Below are 23580 nucleotides of genomic sequence, written 5' to 3' on the forward strand. Positions count from 1 at the left end.
GGTAATACTTGGGTTAATGAATGTACATAGTTACTTTTTTTTTTTTTCCCCCCATTCCTGTTGCCTTTGGAAACCTTAAGACATAAGGGTGAAAGCCTTCTAAGGAAAAAGCAAATGTTTACTGGTTATGCTTGTAGCAAAGTTTGCCTTGTTTGTGGCGTAGAGTTTCAACTCCCAAGCCACCCTTAGAACCTGGAAAAGAGAGAAGCAAGAAAACATGGGTATTTGGTTATTTAACTGCTTTGTATGAGGAATTTTAATGCTTCTTAGTAGCCTGAGTGCTGGACTGTTGCAACAGCTTGCGTATTAAGTGTGCTCCGCAGAGAGAATATTTATCTTTCTCTTACCAGGGTTAGTATTAAATAACAGTGAAAATTGACGTAATTTTAAGCCATAACTTACAGCAGTATAACTGATTGCAAGATCTCTTCTTTCATATCTTTTATTAGAGATGACTACAGAAGCAGAACAGCAGCTCCTCCATGATGCTAGAAATGGAAATACTGAAGAAGTTAAACGGCTGCTGGATACCTTGGACAAAGGAGAAATAAGTTTTGATATCAACTGTAAAGGTTAGTAGCCTTCCTCAAATGTTTGTAATCTTGCTGTTGAAGTCACGTGTAGTGAAACTGATAGTGACAGTATCATCTTGCTTGCTTTGGAGTGGTCAGTAAAGTAATAAAACCCACTTAAACAGCTTTTACACTGTGACTTAAGGGCATATTTGCATAGGGGAGAGATAATATAAGAGTATGGATAGTTGCAATGTACAGAAAAAACTCAGCATAATTCATAGACACTGGAAGTGTCAACAAGTCAAAGAATCAGTACCTCTTTTTGCCTGTGTTCATGCTTATGCTAACTTTGAAGCTTTAGAATACTAAACAGAACAGATTTTGGTGCCTGGAGATTGTTCGCAGGGGTAAATAGCTTTCATCAGAGCTGCAGGGAGGATTAGATCGGGTCAGTTGTTTGTGCTGTGCTTAGTGTAAGGGTGTTTTATCTTTGGTTTTTGGTTTGTGGGTTTTTTTAGGCCCATATTTTGTTATCACAGAGTAGAAGTGTTACGTTTCTTGCCACTTGCAAAAATGTTTGGGACAAATGTATACTTCTTACTTCTAGTAGAATACTAAATTTCTTGGGAAAAGAAACTAAGACTCCTCTTCATCTGTGTCTGGGTCTTTGGCCATCACTGAAGTTTTGCTCATGTGCACCTAACATAGCTGTGTCTCAGCAACTTGCTTGCTGTGCGTTAAAACTTCAAACTGGGACTAGATTTGCAAGCTTGCTAGAAATTGCAGACTACCTTAGTTCTTTGTAATTTTAGTAGCTTTCTATTTATCTTTATTTACATGAGTGTGTTAGTGGTTGCTTCCAAGATGTGGATGTGAATCCCACTCTTTCTACCCAGGCTGGTATTCCATTGTTCAGCATTTAACTGTTTAGCAGCATTGAGAAGAAAGAGAGGGAGAGGGGAGAGGGGAGAGATCAACTGTGCTTCCTCTCAATCATAACAGAAGGGAACACCTTGCCCTAAAGGGCAGGGATTCCTGTTACCTGAACCAGCTCTATCCCTTTCCCAAATCTCACTCTTAATCATCAGCTTATTTATTGTTTTGTTTGACTACTCAGCTGTGTTTGTGTTTTCTCAATGGTTCGTGTACTCACCTCAGAAAATTAAGTTGTGAAACCTAAACTCTTGCTACTTCATCTTTGGGGAGATAGTTCGTCATTTAAAGGGGAATCAAACACACCCTGATGAAGCTGAAGTCCTCCACCCTCAGAAGTATATCCTTGGTAAATACTCAAGGCATGTGTAGTGCCTAAACAATTGGAGTAAAAGTACCTTAAGATTCATGCAACAGTGCCCATAAATAAGTTCCTGAAGTCTCCTGTGCTTAGAAGAGATTTCAGTGTCTCTGATGAGTTCTTACACAAAGTCAAGAAATCATAATGAAATGGCATAATCTGCCGTCTATTATATCAAGCAAATGATTTTCTGGTCAGAAAGTCTGCAGCATAGAAGAGACTCGGGTAATGTAGTGAAAGAAGGTGCTTAGCTATTTTTCTAGTTTAGCAGTGCATGCCAGCTAGTTAATGCTTGCTAATGGGAGGTCTAGGAAGCTAGATGGAATGTGTTTGTGGTATTATATTTAACCTAAACTAGTTCCAAATATGGATTTCATTCACCGGGAAATCTCTGGTTTTGAAGTTTCAATTCTTCTAAGTGTTAGAGGACACAGAAGTGTAATTAGTGTTATCTGGGGGAACTGCTCTAGTTGTGTGAAACTTCCGAGTTAAATTTCTATTCTTCTGCAGTCACTTTTCAGAGACTGACTTGTTTCACTTTGCTCCCGTAGAGTGTTCCATTGGAAACAGTCTAGGACAAATTCAGGCCAAACAGCCTCTGCTGTATAACTGGCCCTGCCATTCTGCCTCCTCACTAGCCGAACCACTGTCTTGCTACAAGTTCTGATCTGTTGGCTACCACCGAATAGTAATTGCATAACAACCTGATGATTAACTGAAGTACACACTGTAGACTGTAACTGTCTTTTTGCAACCCTTCATCTTCCTTCTCTTCCTGACAGCCTCTTGTGCTTCTGTCATTACTGTGAATAATAGATGTCCCTAGAAAGTCAGGGTATGGGGAATGTCTTCAGTGCTGTAGCAGTTCCTTCAGGATTTGCAGTGCCACTTGGCTTGGAATCAAATGCTTCTGGAGCAGGTGGGGGGCTGTGCTGGAGTTGGTGTTCACTTCCTGTGGGATGTGCCTTGGTAGCTGTAAGTCTGATAAGCTGATGTGCCTGTGTGTCAAAGCCGATCTTCGACATCTTCTCCTTGTCTTTTCAGAGGGGAGCTACATCTGAGGCTGTGTGTGCTGTGTATTCATAAGTGTCAAGTCTGACAACAGTGATCCTAAACATCACAATTTCTGCCAAAGTGAAGGAAGAGAAAATAAATTCAGGCTTTCTGTACCTGCTCAGTTGTGACTGTATTCTATCCAGTCAGTGCTTGCAGATAAGTAGGATTTGCTTGAGGAAAATCCAGCCAAATGATCTGAACTTCTCTTTTTGGGTTCCTCAGTTCACTGGTTTGGAAAGAATGTATCTACATTAGACAGTACCAAACCCAAGTTTCATCCAAAATAATCATGTTTTCTAAAGCCATCTCTTATTGGCTCATTCTCCTTCAATACAAGAAAATAGCATATCTAGGAATTTGCAAAGTAAAAAAATATGTAAAGCAAGGTTAGTGGTCAGTAGTGTGTTTTGGCAAAATACACTGCACAGTGGCCCAGCAGCCCGCAGCTGGAAAATGCCTGCCTACTTTGTTTCCATTCTCTACACAAATGGTAACACTTGAGACTTAGGATTAACTGGCATTAAAGCAAAGAGATGTGTGTAAGAGGGAGAGGAATTATGTTTTTTATTGGAATTACATTAGCTCTCCTTTCCTATCCTTGCATTTTCCCTAGTGTAATGTGGTCATGGTTTAAAATAACAACAAAAAAGTACAAACGCTTGTGGTCACTTTGAAGAGAAGTAACACCTCAAAAGCTTGAGAAATAAATGGTCAGCTAACATCACAAATGCAAACATTCAGAGTGGATGCAGAACAAGGGTCTGTTCTTACTTTACACAGTAAGAACTACAAATTGGACAAGTTCCTGGTTATTTTTTTTCATGACTGAATTCCTTGGCAGCAACACCGTCTTGTCAGTGTGGTTAACTAATGAGTGTTCTGGGCTAATTGTATGAATTTAGTGCAGCTCAGATCTCTTTTGTATTCTTTGAATGAACCTTATTTCCTACTGGACTGAGGGATGAGTGAAGTCCATTTAGTATGTTATCCAACATAAATAGCCCCAGAGTTAGTGATCCACACAGTGTTTATCTTCTGTGATACTTTGGCCCATCAGTGACATAGGGTAGGAGCTCTCTTGTATGCCAGACTGTAATGAGGGAAAGATCTAAATCTGGGGTTGGAAACAGCAGGAGTTGAGAAGAAAGAGAATCAAATAACAAAAGAAATTGTCAATAAAGGGCAGGAATTTTAGCTGGAAACAGTTATAAGAAATGGGAAAATATTTCAGCTCTGAACCACATTCTAATGTTAATTTTTAATATAAGAGCAGAAAAGATGAACAGTTTATGTTCCTTGTGCTTGTGGCTTGTTTCCTCAGGGCAAACTTATGTTGTGCATGTTTCATGCCTCAGTACTTGAGGTTATATGACAGGGGAAAACTTAATGGTGACAGTGATTTCAAAACAATTTCTACTCCCTTACTTTTGTTTTTCTTCCAAGTACAAAATGATAGCTTTTAAGTGACACTGTAATGCTGTGGATCTGTTGCTTGGTGAAAACAAAGCACAAGTTGCCTTTGCTTAATGGAGTTGAGTGTTGCAATTGGAAAGTAAAGTGAGTTGTTAATTTTAGTAATCTCTAATGCTTTACTATCTTGCTCTTAAATAAATGATTGTAGGAGAGTTGTTGAATTTCATACAGCCAGGTCTCCTAGTCATGTTTTAAATACTCTTTAAAGCCTAAATCATATTTTTCTTTGCATGGTCATTTCTGTGCCTGCTTCCTGTCTGTGCTTTATCATACTGCAACTTGAAGCTGCAGATCTGCTGTGTTCTACTGTGCATGAAGGTTTCAAAGAACATTAATTAGTGACGCTGTCTTTATTAAAACTGAGTAAAGCACAAGGCAACAAAAAAAACTGATGACAAACAGCCTCAATGTTAGTTCATTCCACCTATTTTATTTTGAATCCTTTGATTGAAAGATGGGTTGTCTTACCTCTCATTTGTGTGAAGAAAATAAAATTGTGTAAACCAAAGAGTTGTTTGATAAACAAGAAAAATGTGCTTGCATGTGCCATTTTCCTAGTGAATGAAGCATTAAAGTAACTGAAGCTTCTTGATAGTATTGAAACATTTTAAATGCAAAGAAAAGTTTTATTCTCAGTCAGATGACATGACTTTTCCCTTTCAGAAGGTTGTGGGGGTTTTTGGGGATTGATTTTGTTGGGTTTGTTAGTTTGGGGGGTTTTTTGTTTGGGTTTGCTTTTGTTTTTGTGGGTGTTTATTTGTGGTTTTTGGTTGGTTGGTTGGTTTTGGTGGTTTTTTTGTTATTTTGTTTGGTTTTTTTTCTAGATTTGAATCCAGCTCCCCCAAATTGCTTCCTGATTTAGTAATTTAAATAATATGAGTAGTATTGATACTTCCAGCCTCCTTGTTCCTCTGCTACTGTGAAGAATGGTCATCCATGACAACCTCCAAGCACACAATAATATCTATTTTGAGCTGTGTGACCCAAACTTAATTTACCTGCTTTGTCTTTTAGGCAGAAGTAAGTCTAATATGGGTTGGACACCTCTTCACCTTGCTTGCTACTTTGGACATGCTGTTGTGGTAGAGGATTTGCTGAAGGTATCTTTCTATCTTCCTCTCTGCGTAAGGCTGGAAGCAGTTAGTGTTTTTTCAGGTTTTTGTGATAGAAGAAAAGAGGCTTTGCACAGAGGCAAAGGCGCTCTTACAGTTTATCTACATGTAACACAGACATAAGTAATGGTTGTGACATTAAGACAGGCCTGGTTTAGAGGTACCCAAACATTGTGACAGTGGAAGTGTATACAGTAGCATACAGCCCTTACTCTGAGCAGTTTTTGCAGTTATTGGTGCTTAGCTGGTTTTCTCTTGGAGTGTAACTATCTGTATGTAGGAACTAAAGACATTCAATATATAGGTAAACTCTCATGAAAGCTCAGTTTTTATGAGGCTTAGTGGGCATGTGTATATAATAAGCCAGCTTGTGATACTAGTGATGCAATTACTTCAGCAGTTTGATTAGTTTACTGTAGTACATAAAGTACTTAAGTTTAGGCAATTTCAGTTACTGAGCTGTAGAAAATGCTAAAGTGCCTCAAATGCAAAAAACCCCTGCATTATCTAATTCTATATTGTGCATAGAAGTTTGCACAGAATTTTTTTGTGAAGTAGCTTGTATGTGTTTCAGGCACAAGCTAATATAGTTTGACTCATTATTTCTTTCTAACATTTTTGAAATAATGAGCTGTGTGATGGATTTTGAAATTATGGACTTCTGTTATCAAAACCAATGTGTTTGTGTTTGCATAACAACTGCAAATGCAGTGACTGAATTATTTCACTGAAGGCTTCTGACTGAATATTTTAAAATTTTTTTTGTTCTCAGGGTAGTTTCAACCAACCTTAACTATATAGGACCCTCTTTCATATTTGAAAGATTTTGCTGGATGATAGGAGTGGGATAAACAGGCTCAAGTGCAAAGTTAGTCTAAACTTGAATTTCATTAAGAATAAAAGCTGCCAGCATAATCTGGACTTTAAAGGAGGAAACAAATTTGAGATGTCTTTGAGAAATTCTTCTCTAGCCTACACACTTGCTCAGTAAAGCCATTTTCAATTCAGGTGGGCTACTTAAAGCAAAAGGTAAAGTTTTATCACTTAATGCATTTACCAAGCATCCAAATTCAAGAGTTGGAAGAGTATATGCAACTTTGTACTTTTAGTTCCTTTGGCAGAACTCTTGAAAGGGTGTTATTTAAAGAACAAGGTGAGAAATAAGTGAGGCTTTGCAATTCTGAAAGCTAGGCATGCATAAGTGTGTCTGTGTACTTGTGCCAAGAGCAAGTGAAGGAGGCATTACCAGAAACAGAGCTCTGGAACTAGTCAGGTTCATCAGTTAGCTTTAGGCAGGCAGCAATGACCTGGCTAAATCATGTGATCTATATGTGATGAAGTTAAATATACCCTGCCCTCTCTGACCCTTTGAGAGGTTAGGTAGAGTGGTGTAGAAGAAATGCTTAATGAAAGAAGGATAGGATTTCTTAGTTTCTTGGAAGTGTGCTTGTGCAGTGTGGGAAACCCTCCTCCTTTCAGGTGAAGGATATGGGATGGAGAAAGTGTGTGACAAAAGGACGGGAGATTCAAGAGGAAAACCTACAAAACCCCAAACAACCCAAGCCAAACAAAAGCCAAGACAACAACAGCCCCCACCCCTCGTATTAAACTTACTTTCCATATACTCTCCTACCCACTTCTTAAAAGTGTGCCTGGAAGAATGCAGGGGGTTTTTCCTTTTCAAAGCAATTGAGAGACTGCTGGCAATGAATCTTAGATCCGTACTTTATCCTTGTTTCCAAGATAACTGTGTTACAGTTCTGATTTGTTTTGCCACGAGGTCTACATTAGTGTCCCGTCTCCCCTTCCCCCCGTCAGAGGGAATAGCCATGTAGTTCTTGTTGGAAGGACATTCAGATGTCTTTTGGTCTTGCTGTTTAGGCTGGTGCAGATGTGAATGTGCTGAATGACATGGGGGACACTCCACTCCATCGTGCGGCTTTCACAGGGCGTAAGGTAAAGTATGGTGGCTTTTTTAAGCCTCACTTGTAGAATTATTAAGAAAGCACTAGCAGTAAGATGACTTCAAAAAGATGTTTTTACAGTGTCTAAAAATGACTTATTGTCTGTTTTGGTACAGTGTGTTCAGAAGGATTAGGCACTTTGCCTAGCTTGTATAACCATCCAAAAAAAAAGCCACAGAGAGAAACCACATTGTTTTAATCTTAGTAGCTTCTGGAGGGAAAAGAAATCTCTTAAATTACAGCACACAGGCCCATTTGATGTCTGAAAGTGCTGTTTTTTCATAGTTAATTAGAACTAAAGAGCTTTTTATATGCCTGTGTAATGTGACACTAGTTTGATTTTTTTTCTTTTTTCTTTTTTTTTTTTTTCCCCGCCATGCAACTATCATTTCAAAACTAGTACTACCTCTATGGGTAACATCTTGGCCCTTCAGGAGTGACTACTTACTGTCTTGTCAAAAGAGCCAATTGTAGGATTTTTATCTGTCAAATTCAGTATTCACACCACGTACACCAGCTTTTCAGGGTCAGTCTTTTCAGCTGTACCTCTTCTTGGTTCCTTTAGCCTGACTGATGGGAGAGAAAAGGCTGCAGTCAGTCTCACTCTTCAATCTCTCTAAAACATCCCTTCCTGTTTTCATAAGAAACCAGCAGTGGTGAGAAGCCGTTGCTTACAGAGCTCATCTTACAGGATGTCAATAGCTGGAAAGCCTGATTGTGGCCTTGCAGTTACACAGACAGATAAGCAGTGTTTTTCAAATTGTTTTTTCAGGAGGTGGTGATGTTACTCTTGCAGCATAATGCTGATCCTTCTATTGTTAATGGCAGTGGAGAGACTGCAAAAGAAGTTACTCATGACAAAGACATAAGGAATATGTTGGAAGGTAACTTTAATACATCGAAGTTTGTTTTGGGGTTTTTTCAATGTGTGCATTCTAAAAGCTGCCTTTTTTTTTCTGCAAATTACACAAGCTCAGTAAAACTTTCTTTTTAAATTTGGTTATTAGAAAGAAAACAGTAGTAGTTTTTGGTTCTTGTCTGCAGTGCTGACAAGTGGAGGTTTTTTGTGACTTGAGAGTTAAGTATTATGAATGCAAATAGCATTATTCAGGTAACTGTATCAGTCCTGCTGGGGCAGTCCTTGCTACAGCTTTGAATGGTACATGGACAGTCAAAGCCTTGGCTCACTGGAAGAGACAAAACTCAAGTGAAGAACAGTAAGTGGCTTTGTGTCAACCAAATCCTTAGAGAGCAAAATTCTGAACAGTTTGCAAAGGTGTCCCAGTTATGGATCAGATTTAGGACTTGCTATTACAGTCTTAGACATTGTGTCAAAAACCCCTCCCCTTTTTTCCTCCATGGCCTCAGTGTCAGAGATGAGGCACATGGTGCCCAAATACTAATCTAGTTCACTGACTATAGTTTTGGAGAGTTCAAAAACTGTTGCTTCCTGCTATCACTACATAATACTCTTAAATTCTGATGGAGCTCTGTGTCCACTACCCCAAACTGCATATAAGAAGTGACCTCTCTTCTGATTCTACCTGCAAATGCATAAATACCTCACTTCCACTGCTCATCTGCTGATTTGTTAGAGAAGAATAAAATTTTGGTAGGATAAGAAGAACAGAAGAAAAGCTGAAAAGAACATTAACTATTGAAAAAATAATAATATGTATGTGTATACAAACTTGCACATCTTGTCAAACTTTATGTGCTTTGAATATATTTTTGTTCTGACAGACTTTTCTGAGTAAACATTCTATTTATACCTGTCTCAAATAAATAATACTGGAAACTTTTGCTTTTCTAGGATTGTCTTGCAATAGTTTTTTGAGTACTGTACTTCATATGTGCTTTACTGCGACTGACCTTACTTTTTTTTTTTTTTTTTTTTTAATAGCAGTGGAAAGGACACAAGAAAGGAAACTGGAAGAACTCCTCTTAGGAGCAGCAAGAGAGGGGGAAACAGGGAAACTGACTGCCTTGGTAAGAATTCAAGTGATTCAATCCATAATGCTAATGTTACAAAATATGACTTGATGCTTTGCATTTCAAAGGCTGTGACCTTGGAATATTAGTGCTGTGCATGATGTTATATTGGTAAGGTGCTGAACCCTCAAGGATTTTCCTCTTTGTTGGAGGTTGAAAAACAAACAATTTTTAGCTTCTTTCATAGTTTTAAATCCTTTAGAAAGAATTAGCTAGTTATTTGTAAGCAGCAGCATAATGGTTCGTGGTCTGCTGAGATAAGCTTATTATGTTATTGTGGATACCTTACTGTCATGGATGCCTAGGTTTTCATGCCAGTGTGGCCTGTCTTTAATCTTGAAAGTAAGCTCTTTGTCATTAGCATCCGTTGTAGATTTCAGTGGACGCTCATCTGCGCAATATAGTTCAATGCTGAGCAGAAATTGAAAAATGTGTGTGTACAAACAATGTAATCCCAGATGAACAGTGTGGTGGCATGGTCAGACTGTGGCAGAAGCAGATCACAGAAAGACTGGAGGGTGCCTCTGGACATGATCTAGTCCAGCTCCTGTTTGCAGAGTAGAATGAACTCAAGCAGGTTGCTCAGGACCAAATCCAGCTGGGTTTTGAAGTAGAGTCCCAGTGCTTGAACTCAAGCCTTTGAGAGTCCTGGAGAGTGTCCTTGGAAGTAACACATGCAGTATGGAATGGTTCCTACCTACCTAGCATCTTTAGTTATGCCTTTTCAGGCATCAACATTCACAAATGTGACATCAGGATATGGAGATATTTGATGTTCTTTATTTTTCTGCCTAGAAACAGAAGTGAACACGTGTTCAAAATTTACGTACCCTCTCTAGTTTTTGTTGTTTTTTTTTTTATTAGCCCAAAGAGCACTTGTCTTTCTACTTCCTTGCATGGAAACTCTTGTTAAATCTTTGGTCATCCTTATAGTTCTTATTTGGAATTTTTGTACTGTCCTCTTTGAAATGGAGAGAGAACCAGAGCTGTGCACAGCACCTAAGATGTGGAGAAGTGGTGCATTAATACACTGCACAATTGTACTAATTGTAATTAATACACTGACATAAGTGATCTGTTCTTGATTCTGATAATTTTAATACTTGTTACATGTCTGCTGACTAATCCTTAAGCTGATATGAAAAAAAATCCGAAAAAAGTGGCTTCTTATAAAAAGCTGTCATTAAAGAACTCTGCTTTCTCTCATGTGGCATAAAGCTATGCATGAGTACATAATTCTCCCTGTGAACGTTTGAATTTCTAAGTGATTTTCCTTTATCTTTAATATATTTGCTATCTTTGAGCTCTATATATGTGAAGACAGCTATATATTGACTTCTAAAACTTCTCAAAGTATTGTCACATTTTTGACCTGGAATCAGTTTTAAGTCTGTTTAACAGGTGTTCCTTGGAATACACTTAAAGCTCTGTGATGTAACCCCTTTGGGTTTTCTACCCTCAGGTTGATACCACCGTGCAGAATTTGTGTAGCTCTTCAGACCTGCCCTTTAGCTCCAGAATTCCCAATTCTCCAGAATTGTTCAGGCCTTTCTGCTCCTACTTAATTCTTTTTTATTAGCAGACTGTTATGCTCAGGAAACTTTAGCTGCTTACATCTACTTTTACTGTGACACCTTACACGAGAACATGTTATTCACTAGAAGTTAGATCTTCAGCAGCCGAATTTTAACCCAGGCTCTTTAGTCTGCTTCAGGCAAAGCCTGAAGTGTGTTCTTCCTGTGAGTTCTCAAAAATGTACTGTACATTTCCTGAAGTGACTGGAGAGATTTTCATCTCACTGAGTTGATGCATGAAGCTTTCTTCCAAATATTCCATTGTGACATGGCATTGGTTGCTGAAAGCACAGGGATGTGGCTTAAAAGGATGCAAGCAGTGGGATGAAAAAGTGAATGTAAAACATCTGGTTGGAAAGAGCTAAAGCTTAGGAGTCCTCAGGAATGCAAGTGTTTGACTACAATGTTAGTGAGGGTATACTTCCACAAACTCCCTCTTTTTGACTTTTGTTTTCTTACCAGTTGATCTGTAAAAAACAACTTATCCCTTATAGGACTATTTCTGAAATACATATAAGGTGGTTGCTGTTGATGTTAACTTAGATTGTGGCCAGGGGAATTCTGTTATTATGGAGTAATTTTTCAAAGATAGCATATGGCTAAGGTGAATATTTAAACTGAGTTTCTCAAAAATTGTTGTCATACACTTGTGACTCTGGTCTCCTAAGGCTGCTTATCAGTAACTTAGCCTTTCTATTAAGGCACTCCCATCTGGCTTGTGAGCTTAAGTGGCTGATAGTGCATGGAAATAGTTTAGACTGGAGGGAACCTCTACAGATCATTCAGTCCAACCCCCATGTACGCATCCCGTAGCCACATATTTGAGTAGAAGTCTAGTGGTGTTTTAGGGTAGTTAGCAGTGTCATGCTTAATGACCCTTCTCTTTGAAGGGGTCAGTTTCTCAAAACATATTGTGTGCAAGTAAAACTCAGTTTGGGGGGTTGTTTTTTTTCCCTTGGTTACATAGCTACTTTTATCCTAGTAGACTTAAGAAACTGTTTGTGTAACAGATTGCTTATACTAGGAGCTGTAAATGGCCTAGGATGTCTGGCATTGAGACTGGCGCATCTGCCACCCTTCCTTACAAAGTTCTTACCCTCTAAAACAGGGTGGCTGCATAATTTTTTTTCTGGATTTAGCACTGGCCTGTGCTAACTTCTGCACTGTGCCTGGGATTCTTCTATGGAGAAGAGCAGATTTTTGACAGTAGAACTGGGCAAGGCCATTCTAGCATATAAATGACTGAACTGCAGTACTGGGCAACTTTCCCTGGCACTGCAGTTGAGCAGAAAAATGTGTTCATATTGTGCAGCAGAGGTGGAAAGAGTATAGCAATCAAAACACTGAAGTTCCTTACTCTAGCTGAATGTCTTTGATTGTTACAGTCCTTGCCCTTGTCATAACACTTCTTAAATGCCCTCTTTGTTGCCATATCTACACTGAGGCGTCCTAGTTAGGAACAACTAATTTTTGAAAGAGAGAATATGGCATCTGGAGAGGGGGGGGGAACTGATGAGTAAGCAGAACTTTGTTTTTTTCCAGTTAAACAAGCGCAAGCCACCTGATATCAACTGTACAGATCAGATGGGGAACACACCCCTGCACTGTGCAGCATACCGTGCTCATAAGCACTGTGCATTGAAACTTCTAAGAAATGGAGCAGATCCTAAAATAAAAAACAAAAACGGTGAGTACTAAATGAAAAGTATGTTAAATGTTAAGTGGAGACACAAATTCAACATCTTCTGTAAGCTGTGTTATCTATTATGCAGTGGTCAGGGAAAAGCTTACAGTGCTTTACAAGCTTTCTGTCACTAATAAAGGAAGGCCAACAGTGACTAAATTGCAAGAGGCTGAAGAACTGTAGCAAAATACTTATTGTATGTGCCTTTATTTTCCAAGCTTACATGTTTCTGGTAAATTTACTGACTGTCTTAACAGTGAAATGTGCCTGGCTTTTGTTTTCTTGATGCTAAACATTGAACACGGGTAACAAAAAAAGGAAGATTGAAAATGTGGCCGAGACAAAGTGACTCCTCAGAAGAAGGCTTCTAATGAAACCAAAAAGAGGAAAACTTGATGCAGATGTTATGCAAAATGTGTTCTTTTCCTCTCTTTAAAGATGCCTCTGTCTTGGTATTTACAAGTGTCCTAAACTATTTTTTATAGCTGGAAGCTAAAAACAAATTTAAATCAGTAAGGGCAAAGGGCTCTCTGCAGTTAGTAGAACTCTGACAAGAAGTGCAGTGCCTTAAAGTTCAATACCTTTTTTAGTCTTCTGCCCCTGAGGAGCTGATGTTCCTCAATTCCAAGTAAGTGTAGATGCTTGGAGGCCAAACTGATGGGGAAAGAGTGTCAAATTTTTTTGAAGTACATCTAAGTTTATTTGCATCAAATTCTCATGCCCTGTCTTGTTACTAAACAGATCAGACACCTCTTGATCTAGCCCAAGGTGCAGAAATGAAACTGATACTGGCAGGTAAAACTGGAAAGGTAGGAACTTTTGTATCAATTTAAAATGCCAAGGCTGTCTAGTTGAAGCTATTCCTATATGAGCTTTAATTTCTGTGCAGGTTGTCAACAAACACCTGAGACGATATGAAGGTCTCCTATGGAAGGTATGGCTTATTTCCTTTTCTAAAATAGCTTGTGAGATTTCAAAGCATGTCAGTATGTCCTTTCTCTGTATTTTAGTGATATATGATGAACTGATGAATGAAGGAGTTTTTAAATAGTGCTTAAGAGTAATTTAGTCTAATATGTATAGACGGGCTGGCTGAGTAGAGTGGCTAGATCATGGTACCCTGACCTTTACCTCAGTCACTAAGAAATCTCTATTTCTGGGTAATTTTTGTGGCAAAGCTTCATTGTGGTAAGATTTTTTCCCTTGTCTCTGTGGTGGGCAAAATGCTTTTTGTTTTTTCCTTCCTTAATAGGTTACTTTGATAATCTATACATTGTCTTTAGGAAACTGAGACTAGTATTTTGCCATCATCTTCTGAAAATTTTAAAACTTAGTGGGAAGATGGCATTCAAAGAGTTTAAAGCTCATTTTGCTGTGTTGCTCAAGTGAATCTAAGGTCTACTGAATACTTAATTATGTCACTTAATGAAATCTTTCAAGCGTTCTTCAGTGTAAATTTTCCTATATCACAAGTGTAATATAGAGAACTGTTCTTAAATGAGAACTGTGTACTAAAGCTTGAAAAAGATAAAATGTAGTTGGGTATCTCAATGTGTTTTGGTTCTCATTTGATTTTATAAAATAGAGTTGGGTGGTGACCAACAATTCCTGTAATATTAAAAAAATGCAACATTTTAATATTTCAGTTCTTACCAAATAGCAGGCTCAACTTTTATCTTTAGGTGGTTCCAAAAACAAGAGCAGTGCTGCAATTGTAAAATACTCTCGGGTTTCTGTGATCATCAGGATATGCAGAACCTAAAAGGTGTTTTTAGCATTTTCTAGTTTTAAGGAAGCTTCTCTGCCTGACCATGCAGGGAGTCACTGTTCATCACACTTCTTCCACCAGAGACTTAACTGCTGGGACCAAAGCCCCTTTGCAGTTGCTGGCTCCAGTGAGTCGATGGGTGCCCAGCTTGGCTCCCTAAACTCACCACACTCAGTCAGACGAGGTTTCCTTACTGGTTTGACCCTTGGTTTCCCATAGTTGAGTGTTAGATATCTGGATCCTTACTTTAATCATTGTGCAATAACAAAATAGCAGCTTAAGCTGGTGCCTCTGAGGAAGTACCTGAATGAAGGAACTCCTGGGGTTTTCTGCCCTTCCAGTCTAAGTGTGTGAAACTCAGAGTTACTGCTGAGTCCTCAGCTCCTGACACCACAAGTCATTTGCCACTTCATGATCTCTTGCCTCAGGCTTCTACCACCCAGAGCTCAATTCTGCAGCTCACCCTGCAGCTGCACACTGAGCTGTCTGTGCTAAAAGTATTCTGTTAAGCTTACCTGGCTGCTTTTTTTTTTTTCTTTTTTTCTTTTCCCTTTTAGAGCTCACGATTTTTTGGTTGGAAACTCTACTGGGTAGTTCTAGAACATGGAGTGCTTTCCTGGTATCGGAGACAGTAAGTTCTGTGTTTAAATTTCTGAAAAGCAATTTAAATCATTCCTGTCTTCACTAAATCTCTTCTTCTTTCAAAGAGCTGATGCAGTGAATAATGATCATCGTCAGGGATGCAAGCATCTAACACAGGCTGTCTGCACGGTAAGAAGTGAAATGTGTTGTAACTGCTGAGTTGGGTTTTTTATATTCCATTGTATTCCATTCCTGGTTAATGAAAATTTCCGCTGGATTGGTAAGCCGATCTCTGTTATTAAATAGGGAGAAAGCTTGTGCTGTTGAAAGAAAAGCTTGTTCCTGTCCAGCAAAGTATTCTTTTATGTAAAGTGGCCATAAAGCTCTCTCACTACTTTCTAAAGTCTTGAAGATTTAGACACACAAGGCATCCTGCAAGCAGACCGGGTTGGTTTGAAGCATGTGATCTGGAATAGCCAAAGCTCCAGTTCCTCCTTAGCTGTCTCTGGCCACTTGTGACCGATTGCATAACTTAAGCTGATCTCAGTTGAAAGACTAATCAAGTTTGAAGGTGACTTTTGGAAAACTTCCCTGATTTCCATTATGCTTGGGGGAATCCATTTTGGAAGGGGCGAACAGAGAAAACAAAGGCCAGGTATCATTTATAATACCCAGGAAGATGCAATGTTTAAGGAAAATGCATTTAAGATAATTTCCATATTTCTATAATTACCCTATCATAGTTTGGCACCACAAGTTCTGTTAAACTGCACTTATGTATACGCTCATGTTGTGCAGAAAAGTGACTCGCTACAAATTCCTTTATATCGGCGATCTTGAACCATTGCTGAGGTTTTGTCTGAATCAAGTGGTGCAAATAAATATAAATATAATATTTAAATGTAAGAACCTCTATATTGCTATTCATAACATAATGACACACTTGGAAAACTGTTCTGACCGAGGGTCAAAATTACAATTGCTTGGATCAAAACTCAGGCAAAAATTTCTGAGTTGAATAATAATTTTTTACTTTGTTTACCCTTCATTTTTTTCTGACTGATTCATTATACTAATTTGTGTTTTCTTGGCCTTGCTCTAGGTAAAATCTACAGACAGTTGCTTCTTTTCTGTCAGATGTTTTGATGACACTGTTCATCGTTTCAAGATTCCTAAAAATAGCCTTCCTTCTCAAACTAGAGAGGTAATAATGTCTCTTTATCAAAGGCATTAAAATAAGTAACTTCTGTAATGAATAATTTGCATACTACTTGCTATGGATGCATTAGTAGCAGCATGTTTCATATTTTGATCATCAGGACTTGGTGGCTTAAGTGCAAATATTAAATTTTTTAGCATGGTTATAGATTAAACAGCAAAAAAATGACCCATTGTAATTGTCTCTTCTTTAAAATAAGTGCTACCTTGTTTTCCAGCTCTGTTTTATGCCCTGTTATCTAACTTCCTGTTGTTCATTCACTTCTCCATGTGGTAAATTTCTATTACAACCTCCTTCTGTTGCACTTTCATAGTTCATTATCCCAAACAAAAGAATATTTAATGGTACATTCTACTCTTAACTGTACTCCCAGATGACCTAATTTATATTTTCTGAAAATGTGGCTGTGAAATAAGGCAAAAAAATTTTTAGGGATATTTTTAGCCCATTCACTGTTGTACTTCTACAGATGTACTAACTAGAGATGGAGTTGGGGTGAAGGCAGCTGGAGTGCTGTGTCCAGTTTTGGGCTTCTCACAAAAAGAAAGATACAAACATACTAAAGAGAACCTAACCAAGGGCCATTAAGGTGATTGAAGGGATCAGAGCATCACTTTTACTAGGAATAGCTCAGAGCTGGGGCTGCTCAATCTGGAGAAGGAGAGGCTTAGTGAAGCTTGTCTGTGTACGTAAATGCCTGAGGAGAGGTGCAAAGAGGGACAGAGTCAGGCTTTTTTCAGTGGTGCCTGGTGACAGAAGAGAGGCAATGGGGACAAACTGAAGCACAGGGATTTCTCTCTGGACATGAGAAAAAAGTCTGAGGGTGACCATGCACTGGCACAGGGGGCCCAGAGCAGTTGTGGAATCTCCATCCTTGAAGGTTTTCAAAAGCCATCTGGGTGTCCTGGCCAACCAGCTCTAGGTGGGCCTTTTTGAGCAGGGGGGTTGGACTAGGTGATCTTCAGAAGTCCCTGCCAGCCTCAGCCACTCCATGATCCAATGAACAGGAAAAGAGTCTACCTCTTAATTATGACAGTGCTTGAGGTTTTGTGCACTAAGTTTGTCATGCATGAGAAGGCAGACTTTGTCACAGGGAGCTTGCTGTCTGAACAAAAACCGAAAGAGGCAAAATATGTTCCCTACTGTATTTTAATTGATATTTTTTTAATGCGACTTGGAATGGACTGAGGGTTGGGTTACATTTGTGTTTAAGGGTTAATAAGTTAAGTCTGTGGTACTCCGCCCACAGAGTGTTTTCATCTGCAATACATGTTGCATTTTCTAGGAATCTATTTCTTGCCTATTGAGATGTCTCATTTTACTAATGATGATCTCATTTATATCAAGAGAAAGTTTTGTTGTTCTGCTTACATGATACTTTGTTTTGGGGATGACCTTAGAAATGTTTATTAACTCTGTTTTTTCCTTTCCAGAGTTGGCTGGAAGCAATAGAAGACCACTCTGCATATAGCACTCATTACTGCACACAGGAACAGCTGAGCAGTGATGATGAAGATGATGCAGTATCTGTTACAGACCTACAGGACACTCTGAAAGTATGTAATAAATTCTTGGCTCATGTGTCTGGGCAGTTATAGATTAGTATTGTTTTGTGTTGAGATACTTCAATATACCTTTGACTAAAAGTGATGATTCCTCCCATGGATGCATAAATGCTGCCTGTGTTTGCATTGCTTGCTGTCATGTATTCCTGCTCAGACTGGAATGAACTAAAATGACATGTTTATCATAGCTACAGGGCTGTGTTTCACTTTTGCCAGCACTACTATAATGTAGAAAGCTGCTGAGACTTTCAGCCAGGAGAGGGAGCCTTATGTATTGTACTTGTTACCCTCCAGTCTCGGGGTCACCAAAGCTAACCCACATGGAGCTCTGCCTCTACACAACAGGCAATGTGGTGCTTTAAAAACGATATTTTATCACCTCAGATCACATCAGATGCATTGTACAGTGACTGCTTGTCCTTGCAATGGAAATGAGTAGTCTTTGGTAATTCTTGCATTCAGCCTGTGATTCTTGCTTTTTGCTATACATGTACCGCTAAAATCTTCTATTTTAAGGGAAAGTTGATGCTGCAGTGCAAAAATCTTCATATAGCTAAACTCCATGAGGCTTGTACTACCATTCCTTTTAGTACAAGAACTTGAAGTAGCTCATGGCACAGCAGAGGTGGGAGGATAACTGGCACTAGCAGTTCCCAGCAACCTACAGAAGATGGTATTATTTAAGAGATAATAGTGCACTTGAAGCCCAGAAGACCAACTGCATCCTGGGCCACATCAAAAGCAGAGTGGCTAGCAGGGGAAGGGAGGTGATTCTGTCCCCCTCTTCTGCCTTCATGAGACCCCACCTGGAGTGCTGCATCCAGCTCTGGGTCCTCAGCACAAGAAAGATGTGAATGTGTTAGAGCAGGTCCAGAGGAGGGCCACAAAGGTGGTCACTAGGAATGACCAAACACCTCTTCTTTGAAGACAGGCTGAGAGAGCTGGAGAAGCAAAGGCTTCAGGGAGACCTCACTGTGGCCTTCCAATTCTTAAAGGCAGGTTATAAAAAAGAGGAGGAGTGACTTTTTACACAGGTCAACTGTGTGATAGTGATTACACACTAGATGTAGTTGTGATAGGATAAGTGGGAATAGGAGAGATTTTGTTTAGATATTGGGAAAAAATTCTTTGCTCGGAGGTTGGTGAGGAGCAGCTTGTCCAGAGAAACTGTGGATGCCTCATCCCTGGAAGTGTTCAAGGCCAGGCTGGGTGGAACTCTGAGCCACCTGGGAAGGTGGAAGGTGTGGTTGGGCAGGAACAGGAACTAGATGATCTTTAAGGTCCCTTCCAACCGAAGCCATTTTATGGTTTTATGATAACTGTCTCCAGGTTTGAATGCGGACTTGAAACCCGCATTGAATCTTGGAGTTGGTTTCTGCATGTCATTATACTTGCCATTTATCAGTTAACCTATGAATGTGCTTATTTTGTCCTTAAGTTTCTCAAAGAACAAGGACTTACTCTTCCCAGATTTTTAAACTGCTCAATACAGAACGAGGGAAAGAGCAAAAGTGGCACATACAACAAAGCTTTGGGGGTTAATTTGCTACACTAAATTAAACAAAATCTGGCCAGTGATAAAAGGTTAATAAATATTCTGTTTGCTTGTGTGTCTTTGAAGGTAGTATAAGTAATTTGTTTCAGTTTTAATGTATCAGTCTCTGGCCTGGGAATCTTTGTTAAGATTTAATGCTGTCCAAATTTTAAAGTTTCACTATAGTAAAGAAAGTAGACATACACTTTCCTTAGAACAAGGCACTTCTGAGCTAGCTATCCTTTTCTGTCTTTCAGAAAGCACAAGTATGCCAACAAAGACTCAGTAAAGAGGTCTCAGACTTCCTTGCAATGGTTAAATCTTTGGATGCTACAAAAGGTAAAGCTTATTCATTTAAAATGTAGTTTGTTACCAAACTTTTTTTTTTAGTTTTAGTTGTTACCAACTTTTTTTTTTTTAACAGGATGCTTTTATTTCCCTGAAATCAAATTTTCAGGAGCTTGAAAACAGAGGACAATTTCCCCCATGAAAAAAGATTCAAATATAGTAGCATTATAGTAATTGCCAACAATTAAGATTTCAGATTTGGAGAAACAACTTAAAAGTATGCTGATTGAAAGAAACTTCATTAGCAGCTGTAAATGCAGTGAAACTGCCTCTAGCTATAGTCTTTATTGAGTAGTATCATAAAAATATAACACGGGTCCACTTTCAAAACCAAAATTTAAAAAAATCTGTAGTTGGTAACTTATTGGAGTGCACAAGTGTCTCTTCACAGGAACAAAGAGCAGTGAAATCACAAAACTATACAGAGAACTGGAGGCATAGTATGATGGGACACATTCCACAGATTTTGCCATGACTTTTATGCCAGATTTGAACTTCTCAGGTTTCATTTCAAGTTATAATTCTTAACACATATTTGGATTTTTGCAGTATAACTGCTAAAATATATCACAGACGTCAAGATGCTAGAGATTTGTACTTGTTTTATTAAATGCCTTAAACATGTACAGAAGTTGTTCATGTATTAAACGCACAAAGGAGTTCTGTAAGAGCAACTGACTGTTGGTCTTTGGGCCTGAGTCCTATTTATATATTGTACCTAAAATTATGAAGCTCAGATTAGAGAACAAGATGTTTGTCTATACAGATGCGTAGTCTGTAGTAGAATACCAGTTTTGAGAAGAAAAAAGTTCTTCTTTCATCCCCGTGCCTTTCCAAAAGGAGGCTAAAATACAGCTTCTTCTCCACATGCTACTGGGTTAAGTGACTCTGTGATGTTACCCTGTCTTTTTCATAAATTGAACTCTTATCAAATTTTTATTTCACAAGGCAAAGGGACATTTCATAATGTATATGAGTGGCTTGTTGTGAAGCTTTTGTAATTACTATTACAATAATACTGAAATTTTCACAAAGAAACCTGGTTTGAAAATTAGTGTAAGGTGGACAGCTCGACAGTGGATAAATTCCCTTTCATAGCTACAGAGGCAGTTTCCCTGACTCCATAGTACTGACCTGACTAGTGAGGTTCTTTTTTAAACAAGAAAAACATTTTTAAAAAGGAAATATGACTTAAACAATCAATACCCATAGTAAAGCAAATGCAGATACTCTGTCATTCCTAGAAACTGCTAGTCTTGGCCAGTAGCAGTAATAAGTTCCTGTTTTGCTTCCAATGATTGTTTGTAACTTGCTAGGTCAATGAACTGTTTCTGGGTTCATGTGTAACTTCAATAGGTCGCAACAGAGACAGCTGCTCTAGCTCTCCCATTCTTGTATTTTTAAAGTATTTGAATCCTCTGGCTCCAGAAGAATGAAATTTCTGAGTTAGAAACCCTTCTGTGTGGAGTTTTCCCTAAAAACATTTGAGTGGTATAAAAATGGCTATGTTGGCACCTGATATTTAAAATTCTCTCCTTACCTGTTCCAATGTGCTATTCTGAGTCCAGTTATCTTTGAGACTTATGCATCTTGTATATTACAAATAAAGATGTCTCCGGCACTCCAAGTGCTGCCCCTCCTTCTAGAGGCACTAGGTGTTCTTGGTAGCTGCTGTAACAGTCAATTTGAGTCAGTGATGAGCTCTGGTATCAAAGACCACAATTAGTGTGTGGATATGTACTGTATCTTGTCCTGCATAAGCAGTATAAGTTCAAAAATAAATTCAGGTACTGTCACTGGTGGACCTCTTAGTCTTCAGTGGTGTGACATCAGCTTGAAGCACCTGTGTTACTAAATGGTGTCAACTGATCCTGGAGTCCGCAGGTACTAAATGTTGCAGTTATATTAATTGCAACAACTATGCTTCCTGAGAAAATGGCTTACTTGATTTCCGAGGAATTGCTGCACATCACAAAACTTCACAGATTGACTCAAATAATTTCTACCAGCTGACTGAGTTGTCATGATTTCCTGCTGGTTCTAGACATGCAGTCACTTCTGTAAATGGTCACAGAAGTCTGGATGTTAGGTGACAAGCTGTACTACTTAGACGTAAGATGTGTCCATGAAAATAAGATCTTCCCCTTTAATTGTTCAGTGTGCTTGTAGTTACAACTCCATCTATTTTTTTCAAACCTAAATTTACAGCTTCACTGAGAACTGTGGTAAGCTCTTTCTCTTCTATATAATATGTGGCAGAAGTCAAAAAAAATCTGCATTTTACTTTTATTTATATTAAACCAGTGCAGAATCCTTTTTGTTTAAGTTTTGTCACCTGAAGCTCTAAAATCTAGAAAGTGGTTAAAAGGAGATTGTTGGGTGGCCCTTTTCCAGTGTCCTGCTGGCATGGCTTACTGCCTCTGCTTTCTAAACCATGCTGAAAGAGAAATTCGATCTATTCATGTGCTTCTTATACCAGTACTAGGGAAAGGATGCAAAAAAAAATACCTCCCACAGATCTTGCAATGCACCAGCCTTCCTGTAGCATATGAATATTATGTCTGTATTACTTAGAGGAAAAAATAGTTAAAAGAATTCCGTAGTTTACAATGTCCTACTAACATTGCTAATATTTTTGTGCTTTCAGGAATATCTTCCCCCCTCCTGCAGAAAGTTGATGTGGTCTCTGAAGTATCCCAGGAAACATGTGAGGCTCTGGCTGAGTGCCTCAACCTATTCACAAAGCAAGAAGGGGTATGTATTGTGCTGCGTGGGTCTATAAATGGTTGGACAGCTTAGCATGTTTGGCTAGTTCCCGCTTACCTGTTACAAAAATAAATTCACAGGCGCATACAACTTCATGTTGCTGATAAGATGTCCTTTTGCATACTGAATGGGACAAAAATTCATTCTTATAGAGAAAGAGTAGGTAAATGCCTTGGCAAAAGGATGTCTTAGCATTTGGGTTTTCAGAAAAGGGACATTTTGGTTACAAACTACTGCTTGCAATGTTCAAACTGAATGCTTGAATTCAATAAAGCTGTTGCTTTGCTGGTTTGAAGGTCAAGTTATTGAGAAAATTAGGTTTTGGATCTTTTTAAAATTTATTTTTACTAGCTAACTGAAGTGTTGAACAAAATTGCTTCTGAATTTGTTTTTCAGACCATGTGCTTTGTGGGTGTGGAAATGCTATTTGTTGAACTTCTGGCTTTCCCAGGAGCAAATGTCTTGTATAGTGTTAATGCAAACACTTCAGTTTGGGAATATATGTCAAATTCACTAGAACTTAGAGTAGGAGAGCTGGTATTTTTATTCCTTCTTGAAGATGCCCTAGTAGCATGGAATAAATGTATCTCCTGTACTGTGGTAACTATAATCTCTGGGTTAGGCTCTTACTCTACTGTCATCAGTAAGCCATATTTCAAAATGAGGTTTGTGTTGGTGCTGTTAGTCTTCCAGTTATTTAACAGTCAGCTACAAACACTGGCTCCATTGTCTAGGTTTGGTTTTTTTCCATTCCTTTCCAAGGCCTTTGTCTCCAGTCACGAGTCTTTTAGACTTACTTGAGTTCTAGCAGAGCGGAACAAGCATTGCTTTTTTTTTCACTTTGAGTTTTTTCCTTAAGAAAGTCTGATATTAAAGTTGCCAGCTTCATTTGCGGATGAGGGGGAAATTGTTACAACAGTGGGTGTATGGTGTTAGTTAGTATTCTTTAATTGTGTTGGCATCTTGCTTCAAGCCAGACTAAAATAGCTTTCCAGAGTGGAGTATGGTAAAACATATGGTGAAATTGTAATTTCACCTTACTTGAACTTGAATAGTCTCAGTAGGTGTAATAGAGGCCTTATTTTTAATCTGGAAGCACATAGATTTGGGCACAGAGGGATAGGCTGAGGTGTG

At 38.7% G+C, this 23580-nt stretch overlaps 1 protein-coding gene across 3 annotated transcripts in view; it reads left to right on the forward strand.

Moving 5' to 3' along the window:
• The window catches only part of OSBPL1A (oxysterol binding protein like 1A), a 77084-nt gene that overhangs the window by 5339 nt on the left and 48165 nt on the right, over positions 1–23580 (forward strand). For 2 of the 3 annotated variants that reach the window (XM_040061617.1, XM_040061628.2), the window contains exons 3-16: positions 450–572; positions 5353–5438; positions 7332–7406; positions 8187–8298; positions 9318–9403; positions 12523–12667; positions 13406–13473; positions 13554–13598; positions 14990–15063; positions 15140–15203; positions 16117–16218; positions 17667–17789; positions 19590–19671; positions 22328–22434. In XM_040061617.1, the coding sequence (XP_039917551.1) occupies positions 452–572; positions 5353–5438; positions 7332–7406; positions 8187–8298; positions 9318–9403; positions 12523–12667; positions 13406–13473; positions 13554–13598; positions 14990–15063; positions 15140–15203; positions 16117–16218; positions 17667–17789; positions 19590–19671; positions 22328–22434 (1290 nt within the window). In that variant the 5' untranslated portion in view covers positions 450–451. Of the gene's footprint in view, positions 1–449; positions 573–5352; positions 5439–7331; positions 7407–8186; positions 8299–9317; positions 9404–12522; positions 12668–13405; positions 13474–13553; positions 13599–14989; positions 15064–15139; positions 15204–16116; positions 16219–17666; positions 17790–19589; positions 19672–22327; positions 22435–23580 lie in introns of those variants that run through there. The other variant, XM_040061639.2, reaches the window with a different exon arrangement.

Source organism: Hirundo rustica, chromosome 1, assembly GCF_015227805.2.
Source record: "Hirundo rustica isolate bHirRus1 chromosome 1, bHirRus1.pri.v3, whole genome shotgun sequence".
Lineage (NCBI taxonomy): Eukaryota > Metazoa > Chordata > Aves > Passeriformes > Hirundinidae > Hirundo > Hirundo rustica.